Below are 19,667 nucleotides of genomic sequence, written 5' to 3'. Positions count from 1 at the left end.
ATGGTGGTGGTGTGTTAGTGTGTGTTGTGTTGGTGTGACTGGATAAGACACAGCAGCGCTGATGGAGTTTTTAAACACCTCACTGTCCCTGCTGGACTGAGAATAATCCACCAACCAAAAAAATCCAACCAACAGCGCTCCATGAGCAGCATCCTGTTACCACTGATGAAGGTCTAGAGGATGACCAACTCAAACAGCAGCAATAGATGAGTGATCGTCTCTGACTTTACAGCACAACACACACTAACACACCACCACCATGTCATTGTCACTGCAGTGCCAAGAATGATCCACCACCTAAATAACACCTGCTCAGTGGTGGTCCTGTGGGGGTTGCTGACCATTGAAGAACAGCATGAAAGGGGATAACAAAGCATGCAGAGAAACAGATGGACTACAGTCAGTAATTGTAGAACTACAAAGTGCTTCTATATGGTAAGTGGAGCTGATAAAATGAACAGTGAGTGTAGAAACAAGGAGGTGGTTTTAATGTTATGGCTTATTATAGTAATATTGGTCATGTTTGGCAACACAATAAATTGTAGAATAAAGTAATAGTTTAAATTAAAACTAAATATTAAATATTATATATATTTATATATATATATATATAATATTATTATAAAAATAATATTTTTACTATCAAGTAGAATTTTTAGTTAGCTAGGCATCCTGCTAACATTGTAACTGCTGAACATAATGAATATTATTCTTAGACTGTATGTTTTTTTTTTTTGTCACTCTCGTAGACAAAGAGGGTGTGTGTTTGACTTGCTTATAGTCCAGATCTGTTTATAAAGTGGCATGAAGTGGCAAGTATTTAGTGTGACCTTCCCCTACATTTGAGCAATAGCAGAAACCTGGCTCTCTCAAACCTAAATGGAATGGAACCCTAATTATTGTCATTGCTAAAACCAGTATTTGTTCTACTATTTCATGTCAAAATTACTGCTTTAAAAAGGTCTATTATACCAGGTTTGTGCAAACAATGCTTGAGCATTGCATACCCGTGTTGTATGAGTTCAATTCACTGGAAGCCTCTTAATATGTATAGGACCACCATTTAATCACACCATTTCATTCAAAATGCCAAAAATCATGAAAACTTGGCTTGAAATCTGATGAGAAGTTTCTTCCTTAAGAGACTGGAAGAAGCCCAGTAAGGACCTGGATCAGCATTTGGCAGCTTCATCGGGATGCCAAGTTGACCCTTCTAGTCAGAAAAAGCTTGACCAGGAATGGTCTTTTTGGAGGGGTAGCAGTCAAGAAAGCAATTATATGGAAGGGTGAGAAGGCAAAGATATGCCTTCCAAATCCAAGTTAGAAATTTTTGACTCCAGTTGTCAATCATATGTGAGAAGAAGAATTGAGAGAGATAAAATAATGAGCACTTGCAGCCTGAAGTAAAACACAGTGGAGGGTTTGTTCTGGTTTTGGGCTGCATTTCTACCAGTGGTTTCGGCAATATTGTTTGAAATGATGGGATTATGAATGCTGAAAATCAGGTTTTACTTTATCATGCCGCTCCTTCTGTAAGGTGCCTGATTGGAAATGTTTTTATTTTTCAGCATGATAATGATCCCAATGCAAACAGCTGATAAAACACTGACAGTCATGAATTAAGTGCAGAACTGAATATTATGGATGCAGTATGGGATCACTCGTACAGAGAAAGTTAAGAAGTGTATTGCAGGCATCAAATTCTACATTTGTTTTTATTTACAAACTACAATTTAGTTGATCACTCAAACATTGAATATCTTTTATTTTTACCTTTGTTTTGTAAATAAAGATTCCAAGAATTAACAAATCACAGATACTTCTTTTTGTTCATTTTTCAATCGTCTCAACTTCTCTGGAAATGGTGTTTTATAAACATACATAAAAAATTACCACAAAGAAAAGGGTGGCATGATGGGTAGTATTGTTGCCTCACAGCAAGAAGGTAAGGTTAACTGTCAGGTTAACTGAAGCTATTAAAAGTTTTTTTTTGTGTGTGTGTTTGTCCTGTGATGAACTGGTGACATGTCTATAGTATTTCCTATCTTTTGCCCAGTGAATTGTATGTATATACATATATATATATATATACATATATATATATACACACACACACACACACACATAAAATTCACTGGGCAAAAGATAGGAAATACTATACACATGTCACCAGTTCATCACAGTTCATTTGGGATTGTATATATACAGTGTATCACAAAAGTGAGTACACCCCTCACATTTCTGCAAATATTTCATTATATCTTTTCATGGGACAACACTATAGACATGAAACTTGGATATAACTTAGAGTAGTCAGTGTACAGCTTGTATAGCAGTGTAGATTTACTGTCTTCTGAAATTAACTCAACACACAGCCATTAATGTCTAAATAGCTGGCAACATAAGTGAGTACACCCCACAGTGAACATGTCCAAATTGTGCCCAAATGTGTCGTTGTCCCTCCCTGGTGTCATGTGTCAAGGTCCCAGGTGTAAATGGGGAGCAGGGCTGTTAAATTTGGTGTTTTGGGTACAATTCTCTCATACTGGCCACTGGATATTCAACATGGCACCTCATGGCAAAGAACTCTCTGAGGATGTGAGAAATAGAATTGTTGCTCTCCACAAAGATGGCCTGGGCTATAAGAAGATTGCTAACACCCTGAAACTGAGCTACAGCATGGTGGCCAAGGTCATACAGCGGTTTTCCAGGACAGGTTCCACTCGGAACAGGCTTCGCCAGGGTCGACCAAAGAAGTTGAGTCCACGTGTTCGGCGTCATATCCAGAGGTTGGCTTTAAAAAATAGACACATGAGTGCTGCCAGCATTGCTGCAGAGGTTGAAGACGTGGGAGGTCAGCCTGTCAGTGCTCAGACCATACGCCGCACACTGCATCAACTCGCTCTGCATGGTCGTCATCCCAGAAGGAAGCTGACGCACAAGAAAGCCCGCAAACAGTTTGCTGAAGACAAGCAGTCCAAGAACATGGATTACTGGAATGCCCTGTGGTCTGACGAGACCAAGATAAACTTGTTTGGCTCAGATGGTGTCCAGCATGTGTGGCGGCGCCCTGGTGAGAAGTACCAAGACAACTGTATCTTGCCTACAGTCAAGCATGGTGGTGGTAGCATCATGGTCTTGGGCTGCATGAGTGTTGCTGGCACTGGGGAGCTGCAGTTCATTGAGGGAAACATGAATTCCAACATGTACTGTGACATTCTGAAACAGAGCATGATCCCCTCCCTTCGAAAACTGGGCCTCATGGCAGTTTTCCAACAGGATAACGACCCCAAACACAACCTCCAAGATGACAACTGCCTTGCTGAGGAAGCTGAAGGTAAAGGTGATGGACTAAACCCAATTGAGCACCTGTGGCGCATCCTCAAGTGGAAGGTGGAGGAGTTCAAGGTGTCTAACATCCACCAGCTCCGTGATGTCATCATGGAGGAGTGGAAGAGGATTCCAGTAGCAACCTGTGCAGCTCTGGTGAATTCCATGCCCAGTTAAGGCAGTGCTGGATAATAATGGTGGTCACACAAAATATTGACACTTTGGTCACAATTTGGACATGTTCACTGTGGAGTGTACTCACTTATGTTGCCAGCTATTTAGACATTAATGGCTGTGTGTTGAGTTATTTTCAGAAGACAGTAAATCTACACTGCTATACAAGTTGTACACTGACTACTCTAAGTTATATCCAAGTTTTATTTCTATAGTGTTGTCCCATGAAAAGATATAATAAAATATTTGCAGAAATGTGAGGGGTGTACTTACTTTTGTGATACACTGTATATAAATACAATCCCAAATCAGAAAAGCTGTATCATGGTTTAGTACAAAAGCAGCATCCAGGAAAGGCTGAGTATTTGATGAGCAAAGATGATCAGAGGATCTCCAGTTTGTCAACAAATGTGTGAGAAAATTATTGAAATGTTTAAAAACAATGTACCTCAAACAAAGATTGGAAGGGATTTGCATATTTCTCCCTCTACAGTTCATAATATCATTAAACCATTCAGGAATTGGGAGAAATTTCAGTGCGTAAAGGCCAAGGGCGCAAGCTTAAGCTGAACGCCTGTGAACTTCGATTCCTCAGACGGCACTGCATCAAGAACCGCCACTCAACAATAGCTGATATAACCACATGGGCAAGGGATTACTTTATCAAACCTTTGTCAAGCACTACAATATGGAGTTATTGCTCAGAGGCATCTAGGATGGATCATCACACAGTGGAAACGTGTATTGTGGTCAGATGAATCAGCATTCCAGGTCTATTTTTGGAAAAAAAAATGGACACAGTGTGTTTTGAACCAAAGACAAAAAGTCCAAAAGCCAGGGTCTGTCATGGTATGGGATTGTGTCAGTGCCCTTGGCAAAGGTCATTTACACTTCTGTGATGGCAGCATTAATGCAGAAAAGTACATTGAGATCTTAGAGCAACATATGCTGCCTTCAAGACGTCATCTTTTCCAGGGACCTTCATGCATTTTTCAACAAGACAATGCAAAACCACATGCTGCACACATTACAAAGGCATGGCTGCAGAAGAAGAGGGTACGGGTGCTGGACTGGCCTGCCTGCAGTCCTGACCTGTCCCCAATAGAGAATGTGTGGACAATTTTGAAAAGAAAAATGTGACAACGACGACCCTGTACTGTTGCACATCTAAGACGTGTTTGCAGGAAAAATGGGGCAAAATAAAAGCTGAAACACTAAATCACTTGGTATCCTCGGTGCAAAAACATCTTTTAAGTGTGGTGAAAAGGAATGGCAATATTTCAAAGCGGTAAATGCTTTACTGTCCCAACATTTTTCGGAATGTGTTGCCAGTGATATGTTGCCAGTGAATGTAGGGCCAGTGATAGCTCAGTGGTTAAGGTACTGGACTAGTAAACAGAAGGTTGCCGGTTCAAGCCCCGCCACCACCCAGTTGCCACTGTTGGGTCCCTGAGCAAGGCCCTTAACCCTCAATTGCTCATCGTGTTCCGCTCATTGTGTAAGTCGCTTTGGATAAAAGCGTCTGCTAAATGCTGAAAATGTAAAAATGTTGCAGGCCTGAAATGCAGGAATGGATGTTTATTAATGAATGAAATGAAGTTGAGCATACAAAACATGAAATATCTCAGGTTCATCCTGTCTGCAATCAAATAAAAGTCAGTGTAAGAAACTTTGTGTTTTTTTATTACTTGCATTTTCCATGCTGTCCCAACTTTTTTCTGATTTCTCAAACAGAACACAAAATATTCTGGAAACCTCACTTGATGGAAATTTAGGTTGATGACATACAAACTCCTCCAACAAATTACCAGGGAGAATGTTATTGAAAAAAATCTTTATTCTGTGACCTGGTATAAACCAACAGCAGCAAAGAATTCATCTAGGGTTTTACAGTTATGATTATGAGTACTTTGATCAAAAGTAATAGAGAGCACAACAGAGAGAGAGAGAGAGAGAGAGAGAGAGAGAGAGAGAGAGAGAGATGGTTAGCGCAGACATATATACACAAACATCTGAAAACATTTCTATTTCTGCACTCCTGCATGATCACAAGCCATCCAATCAGTACAAAATGAACAGAGATGAAGAAGAATACACCGACATGCAAAGCAACACCGATCCACAATACTCAAGAACGACTTCTAGGAAAGTTTTTAGTTGTTTTTCTCCCCTTTTAATATAAATGATCTGAAATATCATGTTCTGAAAAAGCATGTTATACATTTTACCTAGTTTAAGAATTGTACAACTTTAAAGCAGCCTACAGTTTTACTAATCTCCACCTCACAAGATTACGAGCTATTATAAGGTACCAGTTTCACAAGGCATTAAATAAAAGGAGAACAGAAAGGTCAGCAGCAAAATAATTATATTAGATCTATATGCACTCAGTGGCTGTTCTACATGATACGCCATATTGCCCTGGATAACTGGTACAAAATAGAAAAATAGACGTGATGAACTGGGAACGATGGCCCCAGAACGCAAAGGTGGAAATCCTAAATGTAAGCCCCAGGCTTCTACATAATGCATTCTCTGCTATTTGGCTGCATACACATGGAATTTGCTGGGAGATTGTACTAATGAATATAAGTTAAGGCTTTTTGAGGACCTGAGGATTTCAAAAACCACAAGATGAGGCACACACAATGCAAGAAAAAGACAAAACACAGAAGCAAAGTATGAGATAACAGTAGAGCCATACAAATATCTGCTTGTTCATTGTTCGTAACAGCGAATTGCTGATCGATAAAGAAGTAAAAGACATTAATGTGTAATCAATGGCCTTCAAAGATGCTGCCTTCATGTGCAGCATAATTACCATTCATTCATTTATTCAATCATTCATTCATCAAGTTTCTTATATCCTTCTGCAGAAATGCATTTAGTGCAATGATTCATGATGAGAAAAGGAATAGATATCCTGGCCATGTATTTTCATTCCTGGAACACAATGTCAAAAGACTTTCATCTCACTTTATTCAGAAGCATTACTAAAGGCTAACACATTTCACTTCAATCCACACAGGACCAAAAATTCCTGTATTTACCTATAAACATTGTAAATGGAATGCATTTACAATTTCTACACAGCCTTGCTTGACCAGAATTAGGTCCATTTGTTCGACTAAATAATAAAATGATGAAAAGCTAGTTATATGATCTCCTTTGGTAACGGCAAATCCAGGTTCAGTGACTGATGCGCTATTAACAACAGCCAGCTGAACTGCAAACCCATTTCATAACTCCAGTATGCTCTTGTTCAGGACCTGTTCTCCTGACCTTTTCTTTCACTAAGCGGGTTTGATCGTGCGATCTTTCAGTTGATATAGTTGAGTCTTTTCTCACAGGGTCTTCTTTCCTAACAGAGTTTCTTGTCTACAGCATGTGGCGCTGTGTCATAAGGATGTCCTGGCTGTGAGGGACAGCGCTATTGTGCTGAGAGCTGAGAGAGTGGATACGCTGGACGCAGAGCCGACTGCATTGGGACCTGCAAATGATTGAGATAAACAAAACATGAAACATACCAAAAGATAAAACTAACTAGCTGAAAGAACAGGGGGTAAATACACTCTCTTTAAAAATGAATGAACACAACTGTGCAAATTGTACAAGATTGTTTTTGCCAAACCATATTTGGTAAAAACCAAACTGGAAAAATAGACTGGAAAAAGTACTTCTAATGATAATGACTTTTTCATTTCATGATTTACCACCGCTTTATCTTGTTCAGGGTTGCGATAAGACAAATGATAATTCATTTAAATGAATGTATTACAATTTCCCAAAGGCTATGTAGATAACATGCCTATGTTTTTACCGTGACCATATGTCCACTTTTTCCTGGACATGTCCTTTTTTTGGACCGTTAAAAAATACGTCCATCCGGGATTTGTAAATCACCAAAAATGTCCAGGATTCAGCTTTTGTAGTCAGCATGTGCTATTCATTGTGTGGTTTTGCACTGATTTCATATTTCTCTTAAGATCCCACCTTCTCATACTTAAAAATGCCCAAGCGCAAATGAAAATTCACAGATGAATTACAGAAAAAAATCTGTGCTTTTGTTTCGGTCGGGATCCTTCTGAAAAAACACGGATAAAGGTTATTGTAACATTGTGATAGTGCCACATTCTGTCGAAATAGCTTTACTGATGAACTATTGTATTTGTTTTTATCATTGTTTAGGGTTATATGCTGAATTAAATGTAATAAGATTATCTGACCATAAATGCATTTGTTAGTTGTCTTGTTAAAGAGTTCAATAACATAGTTGCATGTTATAAATGCATGTCAAATATTCAAACCCCTACTTTATACACATTGTCATGGTGCCACCAATTACATGAAATTATTTTGCCAATCCAAACCCACCGCCCAAGCCAAGTGTCCTCTATTTTGAAAAAACAAAATATGGTCACCCTACCTATGTTAGAAGTTAGCATTAGCAAAAATAAGGGTCATCAAATGTAAATATCACTTTTAGGGTTAATGATTTCATTACAGATATCTATAAATAATCAGTTATTTAAAGACAAAGCAAACAGTGTAACAAGCACCCTGATTACTTTAAATTTGCAATACCCATCCATGCCACTGGAAGGCAACCTCACCTGAATATCGTGTCAGCCCAACTCAACTTGCCTGCAGCTGATTATCAAGGCTGTCTATAAAGACTGTTGTTTGCCTTCCTTTCTGGCAAAGAAAATGTTGAGTCTAAGCTTTGGTTTCCTGTATAATGTTCCCATGTGTTATCTGTACTGTTGTGTGGCTGTTGTCCTTTGCTCTTGTTTGCTTAAGTGTTGGTGCTCTTGGTAAACTGACCCCTAGCTATGTGATTTACCTTGCTGCTGGAAATACCCTTGTGTATTAACTGGTGTTTTAACAAAACATGAAAATTATTCTAATAATGAATAGCAGTAGCACGATGGGCACCACTGCAACCATACAAGCAAATCTGTTGCTTTATAAAGCATAGAACTGGAATGTACTATGATAAGTTAATGCATAGATCATATCCAATACTTTAAAGTATATGATAAAAAGTTTTGCTCATAATTAGCTATTTTTTACAAAGGGTACATTACAATTGGTTTTTCAGACACTGTGATACATTAAATGCCAAATGGAACAGGACTTAAGAACCAATCACAGCTAAAATATAATAGGAGGAACATGTATTGGTGTAGAAGTAAAAATTTGTCTTTACAAACTGAGTCTGTTAGGGTAACTATAAGTCTACTTACTTTCTCTGTGACACATGAAGTCAGCCACTACCCCTGTCAAAACTGTAGCTCAAGCAGAATCATTTAAAAGTTTAACACACTTGGAGAGGATTCTTACTTTCCCTCATACATTCAGTTCATAAACACTTAAACACTTTGACTAGTATAACTTCAATCAATATTGAACAGTGCCACTCCCACCTCAAAATCAGACTCATTTATGCTATTTTGGACTCCAGACATTTGACTGTGGCTTTATATATTAAACTTCCATATTAAGTGAACAATTTATTGTAGCTTTATTCAGGAGTACATACCAGTTATTTTGGGAATAGTGATTTGTCTGCTGCTGCTGCCCTCTCCTCCCTCTCCGAAGGGCTTGATTTGAATAATGTATTCCTCATCTGGAGGCAGAGACAGCTCCACTGATGTGGTGTTCGTTTCCATTACTCTGGGTCGACTGTGCCTGTTCTGTTTGTACAAAACCTGTGGGGGGATTACACAGACCAGAGGTCAGAAAGTTACTGAATGTAAAAAGTACTTGTTAACTGACTAACCGAAACCCCCAAACACACACACACATGTGCGCACACACACATACACACTGTAACATTGTGGCAGCTGTTTATAAGCTCCACATTAGGAGTTGTGTCCCTCTGCATGGTCTATTTTGGCTTGCAGATACAGCAAGAGATGCAGTAGTGTGTGATCTGTCAATTCCACTTAATTGACAATCACCTGTGCCCCTCTGCGTTGCCTAGTTTGGCCCGCAGATGGGGCATGAAGGTGTAGTTGCGTGATCTGTTAATCTCTATTGATTGACAGTCACCTAGGCCTTATGAGTGTCATTACGCTCCCCTATATATCACAGCTTCTCCCTAACATTCTCGCCAGCTCCTTCTGTAACAGGGCTGGGAGGTGCCTTGCTACGGAAAGTGTGAGGCGAATCCCACCCACCTGCAAGAATGGAAACAGAACCCAAATATTTAATCACAACCACATATTTAGATTTTATTTGCCACCATGTTACACACACATGCAAACATGCACACATTTCAAAGGTTTCTAAATGTAAAGTAAAGACAAAAGTCTATTTTTCTGTTGTACCACCGCTTTATCCTATTTAGGGGTGCGGTGGGTCCGATTCACTGGTAGAAAACACCCTGTGCTGCCCGGATGTCTATTTTTTTCATGTTTGTATTTTAAAAGTAACATTACTAGAAATGTGCTGTGAATATGCAACAGTGTGACCATTTTCCGTTGGCTAAAGGTTAAGCCTAGAATACACTGGATACTGTACAAACTACTGTGTCTGATTAATGAAACTGTCAGATGGCATAAAAAAGCTGGGATTTAGGTGGCTGTGAATTTGGCCAACTGACAATACACTATATGGCCAAAAGTATTTGGACACCTAACCATGAGCTTGCTGAACATCCCATTTTAAAATCAAATGCATTAAAATAGAGTGACCTCTATGTGATCATTTCAAGCTATTACAACAGCCACTCTTTTTCACTATCTCTGTAGGAATTTCTGCCCATTTTGTCAAAAAGCAATAATTGATGTTGGTCCAGAAAGCCTCAATTGATGTTCCAGTTAATTGCTGTTCAGTGGGGCTGAAGTCAGGGCTCTGTGCAGGCCGCTGGGGGTTCTTTAAACCAAGCTTTTTTATAGACCTTACTTTGTGCACATGGGGCACAGTAATGCCAAAATAGGAAGTAAATAGGAATGGATGTTCCCTAAATTGTTGTTGCAAAGTTAGAAGCACATAATTCCCTTTATATAATTGATTTATTACACCTATTAGCAATTTTCGTGACCGAAACACAACAATTAAAAAATTGAAGGAATGCAGCAATACTTTTGTCCATATAGTGTATCATTTGCACCTGACCTGCCCCAGCTATTTATGCAGATGTAACTAACAGTAAACACAGTAGGTATAAAGCACCCTTCACCCAAGATGAAAATAAAAAATGTGCAATTTTAACAAAGCACTTGCTTTCTGGTAGCTTCAGGGAATAAACACAAACTTTCGAGACAGCAAAATCTGTCACAATTGTATGCCTGATTCTTAAGGGTTTCTCTTTCTAAAAATATTACTTAATTAAGGGGCTAAGCAGTCTAATGCATTAGCTCACCACTGCTGAAATCCAAGTTCAAATCTCAGTTGTGCAATCAACTGGCCGTCCACCTACACAACCACAGTTGGCTGTGTGTCTGTCGGGAAAGAAAATAATCAAGCCTCTGCTGGCTGGATACCACAAGGCATGCCATAGACAGGGTGACAATCGATTGCAAGGCTTTCGGCCATTCCTCCAAGTGTGCTACATCTGCTTAAACTTACATTTATACATTTGATATAATGTCTGCAATGTTTAAAATGAATGAACTACATTCCCTACTACATTAGTACAATGATAAGACAGTGATGCCCTGCAATAAACTGGGTATAATACCGCCTTGTGTTTAGTGTGCCATGTGTTGGCTCATTTACTTTTTATACAGAACTGTGACATCCTGATCTGAGTCATAGCAGGTCTGCTGTCACCCACAAACACTTGGCACCAGACAGGAATACACCGTGGACTGGGCAGCAATCCATTCCTGGGCATCTCATACTACAGTCACACTTAAGTCACTCACATCTAGCATGCATGTTTCTGAGAGACAGATTGGCTGAAGGAAAGCTTTATTTAAACAGAGAGAACATGCAAGTTTTGCTGGACCTACAATGTTGTGTGGCTCCTAATCTTCCTGCTGGATCATAATGCTTTTCATAAATGTACTGAAACTAATATTAATTAATTAATACTAATATATATTAGTAAATACTAACATTAAAACCACCTCCTTAGTTCTACACTAACTGTCCATTTTATCAGCTCCACTTACCATATAGAAGCACTTTGTAGTTCTACAATTACTGACTGTAGTCTATCTATTTCTCAACATACTTTTTAGCCTGCTTTCACCCTGTTCTTCAATGGTCTGGACCCCCACAGGACCACTACGTAGTAGGTATTATTTGGGTGGTGGATGATTCTCAGCACTTCAGTGACAAAGACATGGTGGTGGTGTGTTAGTATGTGTTGTGCTGGTATGAGTGGATCAGACACAGCAGCGCTGATGGAGTTTTCAAATACCATGTCCACTCACTGTCCACTCTATTAAACACTCCTACCTAGTTGGTTCACCCTGTAGATGTAAAGTCAGAGACGATCGCTCATACAGTATATTGCTGCTGTTTGAGTTGGTCATCTTCTAGACCTTCATGTGGTGCTGTTGGCTGGATATTTTTGGTTGGTGGACTATTCTTAGTCCAGCAGTGACAGTGAGGTGTTAAAAAACTCCATCAGCGCTGATGTGTCTTATCCACTCATACCAGCACAACACACACTAACACACCACCACCATGTCATTGTCACTGCAGTGCTGAGAATGATCCACCACCCAAATAATACCTGCTCTGTAGTGGTCCTGTGGGGGTCCTGACCATTGAAGAACATTCCTCCACAAACACTGTTACACTATTTCTTGGCAGAAACACCCGCTTAATGATTAGGATTACTGTTTATATTAATCTGGACATTATTACATTATAATGACATTATAAGACTCCAAGCTGAAATGTTTATTGAGTGTAAAAGAACAACAATTATAGTCACCTTATACCCTGTGACCTCCGATTCATTCTCCAGAGCTTTCACTTGCTCCCAGTTCACAATGATTTTGGAGTTGGATGTGTTCCACATGACTTTTACAGGTGGCTGGCTCGGAGCTTAAAACAAACAAAATTAATGACGTTTTATGTCAGCTTTATCCAATTATTACTAAATTGACCCTAAAATACACAAAAAGGTACTTTTTGCAGAAGAAGTAGAACCTGGTACTCACGAGGCTTCTTGGTAGTCACATTGACTGGTGCGCTTGCTGGCCCAGTTCCAGCTGTGTTGTAGGCCCTTACTGTGATATAGTATGTGCTGCTTCCTTTCAACCCCTGAATAATGGCTGATGTTCGATTTCCCACTGTCCTTAACACACTAGCCATGTCCTCCTTTACCATTTTTTCCCAATATCTCAGCTATAAAGACAAAAACAAAAAATACTCAGCAAAAGCATTTTTACACCTCTGCTAATTATTATGTTTGGGTCTTTCGACCCTAACCATTGCTAACATTTGTATTAAATCAATTCAGTAAATCATACACTTCCAAAATTACAACAGCTGAGAAAAGGCAATTTCCTGTTGGCATGGCTGTGCCTCTGTGCACAATTCAAAGTCCATAAAGACATGATTTGATGAGATTGGAACTCCAATGGCCAGCAAAGTCACTGACTTTAACCCTAACCCCATTAAAGAAGTTTGGAATGAATTGGAAGATCAGTTGCAAGCCAGGTTTTTTAATTAATATTAGTGTCTGAGCTCACAAATGCTTTTTTGACTAAATGAGCATGAATTTCTGTGGACACACTTCAAAAGAATGCAGGCTGTTATAGCAGCAACGGTGTATTTTGCATACTGAAAAGTATGTGGTGTTTGACAGCAGATCTTTTACTGGAATTATTTATGACACATTAATGACCACTAGTCATTTCTTATGGCCAGGTTTACTATGAATTGGATGCCACCTGGAAATAATCACACACTCAACATGAACTCACTCACTTACAAAAAGAGAAATGGTCAAGCAGCAAATCCGCTACATGTTTTGGCGAGATGTTAGAAAACCCATGCCCACGTATGAAAAAAATGCATATCTGTCTACAGACTGTAGGCAAGATGCAATCTAGAACCCATGTTAAGTCTACTAGCTGTGCCACCATACAACCATTAAAATAAATGATATCAAACATCAGAATGTTTGTGAGATAGAGTTCAAACTAAATAGTTTACAGAAAATATATTGATTTAACAGAAGTTCTGTAAATAAAAATGCACTGTTAAATAAAGAGGTCAGAAGAGAATGGACAAGTGATCAATACTTAAGGTAGAAGGCCTACAATATTAATTAAAAGAACTCATGAAGTTGCACTTTTCTCAAGGTGTTTTCACATTATAATTAACCATATAACTGACATGGCACTGTCATCCAAGCAGGCAATGTTTTTGTAATTTTAATTGGATAATCACAGATGATTAGCAGTTTTTGACAGACTTAATTTAGCCCGTCTGACACCAATAACCATGCCTCTGACAAAACATAATTTCCCTGCATTTTTATGTTTGTTGTAGAGGGCTCGACCTGTCACTACTGCTTCTACTAATGATAGAAAGTACAGCTTAACATGCAGGCATTCTAAATTAACTGCTGCACTGATTGTTGCTAATGCACTACACTTAAGCTCACGACTATATTGCTGTGCTCTCAGCTCAGTGCAGTGGTGAGGCTTGGCATTAAGCTTGATAGCCGGCAAGGTAGACAGCAAGTGTTACACTTGCTTTCTTGATTTTGAAATCTATCTAAAACTAAAAAGTAGGAGGAGCCCATTCAGCTTTCAAATGCCCATCTTCCTTGCTTCAAACTGGAACACAGCCAGGGCTCCCACTTTTGTAGGGCAGAACCTTCAGGCAGGGTCTGTCCCAGGCAGGGGGACCTGTATTAAACCCAAACCCTCTCCTGACCTCAGTTTTTTAAAGGCTGTAAACAGTAAACAGGAATTGGGCCAGGACTGTCCCCTTGTCATCAACAAAATCATCGACTACAGTTTGGCGTTCAACACAGTCATCCCACACAGGCTCACCGAAAAGCTCCACACCCTTGGACTGACACCTACCCTCTGTAACTGGATACTAGATTTTCTATCTGACCGATCTCAGTCAGTCAGGATTGGCACTCGAACATCCAGCACAAAGACCATAAACATTGGGACACATCAAGGCTGCGTGCTGAGCCCTCTTCTGTACTCGCTCTTCACACATGACTGTGTGGCCTCTTATAACACCACCAGTATCATTAAGATTGCTGATGACACCACAGTCATTGGTCTTATTACTGGGGAGGATGAGACGGCATACAGGAAGGAGGTAGCAGATCTTGTGGACTGGTGTCAGAACAACAATCTTTCATTAAATATCAACAAAACAAAGGAACTGATTGTGGACCTCAGGAGGAGAGGAGAACAGCATACACCACTGTATATAGGTGGAACAGTGGTGGAGAAGGTGAAAACCTTCAAATTCCTGGGTGTGCACATCAGTGAGGATCTCACCTGGTCCTGCAACACACGCCACATCATCAAAAAGTCACAACAGAGACTGTACTTTCTAAGAAGACTAAGAAAATTTGGCATGTCAACCAAAATCCTCAGCAACTTCTACAGATGTACGGTGGAAAGTGTCCTTACCAGCTCCATCACAGTCTGATATGGAAACTGCACTGCAGAGGACAGGAAGGCACTCCAGCGTGTAATAAAAACTGCACAAAGAATTTCTGGAACGTCCTTCCCTGCACTACAGGACATTTATCAGACCAGGGTGGTCAGGAGAGCCCACAACATAATTAAGGACAGCACACACCCCCAAAACTACCTCTTTACTCCTCTGCCATCAGGCAAACGTTTCAGAAGCGTAAAGGCCAGGACAACAAGACTGACCAACAGTTTTTACCCACAAGCAGTCAGACTTGAACAAACATGGACTGTCACATACACAACTTACCTCATGAACATTGTACATCCTCTACAATGCACTATTGCACATTTAAATGACTGCTGCTACTTGCACATAATGTTGCACAATTTGCTCCTTAAAATAACTGCTGCTGTATTGTCTATTTTCTATTTTCTATTTTTATTCCTCTGTATATAAAACGTTTTTTTATAGTTTAAATTTATATATTTAAAAAAAATGTTTTATACCAAGTTTTTTATTCTGTTAGTTTAATTTTGTTTTTCGAACAAAGTACGAATTTCATTGTACAGTGTAACTGCTTGTTCTTCTGTGCACATGACAATAAAACTCTTGAATCTCTTGAATCTTGTGGAGTCCCTATGCTGCAGAAAATTGTGTCCAACACACAGTCTTTAAGCCAGTTTGTAAGGTAGTCCATAGTCTGTGCGCTGTCCTGCACTCTCCATCTTTTTTTCAGAAAAGGCACCTAATGTTGGAAGCACTAAATAGATAAAAAACACAATCCTCACAGTGCATACCAGTCTTCAAAATGAGAGAGGGATCTTTGAAGAAGACAGATGATTGCATCATCTACTCCAGTGCCCATCTGGTAAGCAAACTGCAGCGGATTTATTGCTGGTTTGACCAGTGGATAAAGGTGGTTGAGAACATGCCTTTCTATGACCTTCGTCAGGTGAGAGGTCTGTGCTATTGGTCTGGCAGTTGTATCCTGTTCCACTTTTTTGTTTCTGATCATCCACTCTCAATAGTGTGGCTAATATTTGTTCTTTTTCACTACTCCCAGTTGACCTGAGCGTCATCTGCTAGTTAGTTGTTTGCCCTCCAGCCCATGTGCTGGTCAACAGGTCACTAATATTGTTGCACTACATTCCAGGCTGTTCCTTAAATTAGCCACCAGCATTCGGGGGCACTGGTCAAACTTGTAATCATTGATTTAGCAGTTCACCACAGAGCTACTGCAAACCTTTGCCTGCCCAGTTTGGGGTAAAGAGTATGTTTTGTGGCTCCTCTGCATTCAGCATTTTATTGTCTTTTGTATGGCATGTTTCATATCACTTGACATTTGGGAGATTGGAGGACAGGGAAGCATGATTGAAATCTCCATAGATCAGGATGCCATGTCTTCAGTCTGCTTGTAACTGAATGTATGGTGTCAAAGGCCGTGTTCATGTCAGTAGATGGAGAAAGGTACAGTTGTGGCCAAAAGGTTTAAGACTGACACAAATTGACAACTGACAGATTGACAATTTGCGTTAACCAATTAAACCCACTAAAAATACCAATTCCACTGCATTTCAACCCTGCCACAAAATGACCTGCTAACATAATCATTCAGGAGAAGGTGTTAACAAGGACAAGGCAGCTGATATCACTCTGTCATTCTGATTGAATTAGAAGAGCAGACTGGTTGCTTTAAAAGGGGGGTGATGCTTAAAATCATTGTCTTCTGTTGTTAACCATTGTTACCTCAAAGTCATCATTTCTTTGCATTAAAAGGGCCTCAGAGGCAAGGACATTGCTGCTTGTAAGATTGCACCTAAATCAAGCATTTATTAGACTATCAAGAACTTTAAGGAGAAAAGTTTAACTGCTGTAAAAATAAAAAAAAACCTTCAGGGCGCCCAAGAAAGTGCCAGGATCGTCTCCTAAAGACAATTCGGTTCACCACCAGTGCAGAGCTTGCTAAGGAATGTGCAAGTGAGGCTTTTGGAGGATGGTCTGGTGTCATTCATTTGTACAGTCACAGGGAGCAAGAACACTGTTGCTGGACAAGGACCTCATATATTGCTATATGAGGACAAGGCCTAACAGCCCACCAAAATCTGCTTCCTTTACCCTTTCATGTCCATCTAGCCCTGAAGATACAGAGAAAGAGGCCATGCAGATTGGAAACACTTATCTCTCAGGTTCATGTTCATAGAGAGAACAAAACTGCTCCAGTGGCAGTAGGGAAAGTTCCCAGGGTCCAAGTATGAAGCTAAATTTAAAAGGCAGGGCCTGTCCCAGGCAGAGGGACCTGTGAAAGATCAGAAATCTGTACCCTGGACCTCGGGGGTGTTTCTGAGGAACAATTTTTTCTGGTCCACAAGGCTCAAGGCTTTTATTGCTTTTGGCTTGGCCTTTGATCTTAGGCTTTTCAAGGCTCCAAAATCACAACCCCAGGATAGGCTGGTGTACACACTTTGTATCTCTTTGGGCACCACTCAGTTAGAAGACCTGCTTCAGAAAGATGACAAGCACTCCTCTTCTGTTGGAGTGGCCACCAGATGTGATCAACTTGTAGAGGATTCCCCTGGAGTACCATGACCTTTAGGCAGTGTTTAGGAAGTGCAGGGCACTAATACTTCCACCTTACCACAACTTTGAATGTGCCATTAATCTGCTCCCAGGCACAACCCTGCTTCTGGAAAGATTATTTTCCCTGTCAGCCCCTGAACAAAAGGCCATGGATTAGTATATACAGGACACCTTAGCCTTAGGGCACATTCATCTGTCCTCATCCCCAGTCGAGGCTGGTTTCTTTTTTGATTATTAACATTACTATTAAAGGTCATCACCAATTTCTGCTAATTAATGCAGGTTTTGTGAAATTGCAGCATGCTTCCATTTTTACCAAGTTCAACTGTGGTGCCCTTTACCATGAGCAGGTCCAGGCAACAGCCTTGTGCCTTCTTCTCTTGCTGACTGACCCTGTCCAGGAGATCGACCATAAAATAATAGCCTATATTCAGAAGGCCTTCTTATTATGCCTGTCAATGCTTTAACTCCAACTAACCCAGACAGGTCCTGTTTTTTTTGGCTGATATAACTTCATACTATCCTACCAAACCTGCTCAAAGAACACCAAACCCAATGCCCTCTACAGACAATGGGAGTCTCCAACCCTCTCTCCCCTATGTGAGCCCAATCCCAGCAATGGCCTTCCAGTCAAATTATTCATCCCTACTTCTGTCAGGGGATGAAACCTACAGTTAAGTCACTCAATAAAGATACCAGAACTCCTCCGCAACACCATTATTTTGGTTACAGTGGACAGGTTTTCAAAGGCGTGTAAGGAAAGTTTATTGCACTGCCTTAATTCCCTTTGGCCAAAGGGAATGTCATAATTCTGGACAAGGTAGTTTGTATCCATGGGACCATTCAAGATTGGCAGGAGGATAGTGTCCATTTTGAAAATGTTGTGTTGATATATTAGTGTATTTAAAAACTGGAGCAGTGAGGTGCTCAGTCGTTGTCCTCTTTTTGAAAAGATCTCTTCAGTGTCATCGTTTATGGCTCTGTTACTCTATGTTAACATCACCTCAGACCTCCTTGTCCTGGTAGCCAGTTGTATTGTAGTTGAATCACTTACTTTACTGATTCGTATTCAATTCCCCTTTGTTTTCCTTTTTCTCTCATCCTACCATTTTCTAGTTTAACTTTGGGAGAAAAGCATTGGGACTTCAACCCTGGGTAAACTGGTGAACCAAGTAGCTGGTTGGCTGGCCATGGTCATGTTTTCATTTACTGGAATCGTTTACTGGAAAAGAGCCGACTCTCTCATCTGATTCTCCCTTCCTTCCTTACTCAGTGGGATGGGCAGCTGTTCAGCTTGCTCTATTTTGCTCATTTATTAAAGTTAAACCTTCTAGGTTCAAATCTCACCTTTGCCGGTGACTGTTAACTTTTGCTGTAGTTATTTCAGTAATCATGTTTATTTTCTTTCTGGGCCAAGTTAGTTGTTTTCAAGGCTTCCCACTTTCTTCTGATTCCACCCAGCCTCTATATTTGGGATCAGAATGCTTGTGGTGAGTCACTCACCACTGTGATCCTCACCACCATCATTACAGTAACTTCCACATTTTACATTACACACAGTTTTTTAATACACTAAAATATCAACACAACATTTTCTATTGTTGCCTACATAAAGCCTACATAACATGTCTGTCAGCTGTATAAATTCTCTTCCTATCTTATTTATTTTGACATTTTATTCGAAATAACTTAATTAACTAATTTATCTTTATTTATTTATGTATTTATTTCTCAACTTCCATTTCAGCTGTGTGAGGTGTTTTTTTTTAGCTTTATGATAAACTATTTTTACAACTTTACGGTAGTCCTCAATCTTTGTGTCTCAAGTGCAATTAATTGGTAGTACAGCTCTGTCTTTAGTAAACTGAATGGAAATGTTATTTGTAACGTGAGTGCCGATTGCAGTGACAGTTAGTGTGCAGATTTACACTACACCCCTTCACTTCCATACATTCAGTGTTTTAAATTTGCACGTGTAAGTATTTCTACCTAAGAATGTAAAT

General features: G+C 39.8%; 1 protein-coding gene across 1 annotated transcript in view; it reads right to left on the bottom strand.

Annotated features, from left to right (window-relative positions):
- Positions 1 to 5,287: 5,287 nt before the first annotated feature.
- cntn4 (contactin 4) overlaps positions 5,288 to 19,667 on the bottom strand; it is a 368,543-nt gene continuing 354,163 nt past the window's right edge. The window contains exons 22-25 of the mRNA XM_062997552.1: positions 12,630 to 12,816; positions 12,401 to 12,513; positions 9,047 to 9,215; positions 5,288 to 6,994 (exon numbers count right to left, since the gene is read on the bottom strand). Coding sequence (XP_062853622.1) covers positions 6,903 to 6,994; positions 9,047 to 9,215; positions 12,401 to 12,513; positions 12,630 to 12,816 — 561 coding nt within the window. The 3' untranslated portion in view covers positions 5,288 to 6,902. The remainder of the gene's footprint in view (positions 6,995 to 9,046; positions 9,216 to 12,400; positions 12,514 to 12,629; positions 12,817 to 19,667) is intronic.

The sequence above is a fragment of the Trichomycterus rosablanca genome, chromosome 6, assembly GCF_030014385.1.
Source record: "Trichomycterus rosablanca isolate fTriRos1 chromosome 6, fTriRos1.hap1, whole genome shotgun sequence".
Classification (NCBI taxonomy): domain Eukaryota; kingdom Metazoa; phylum Chordata; class Actinopteri; order Siluriformes; family Trichomycteridae; genus Trichomycterus; species Trichomycterus rosablanca.
The sequence above is the reverse complement of the archived record's forward strand: the minus strand, read 5'-3'. Positions and strand labels throughout refer to the sequence as shown.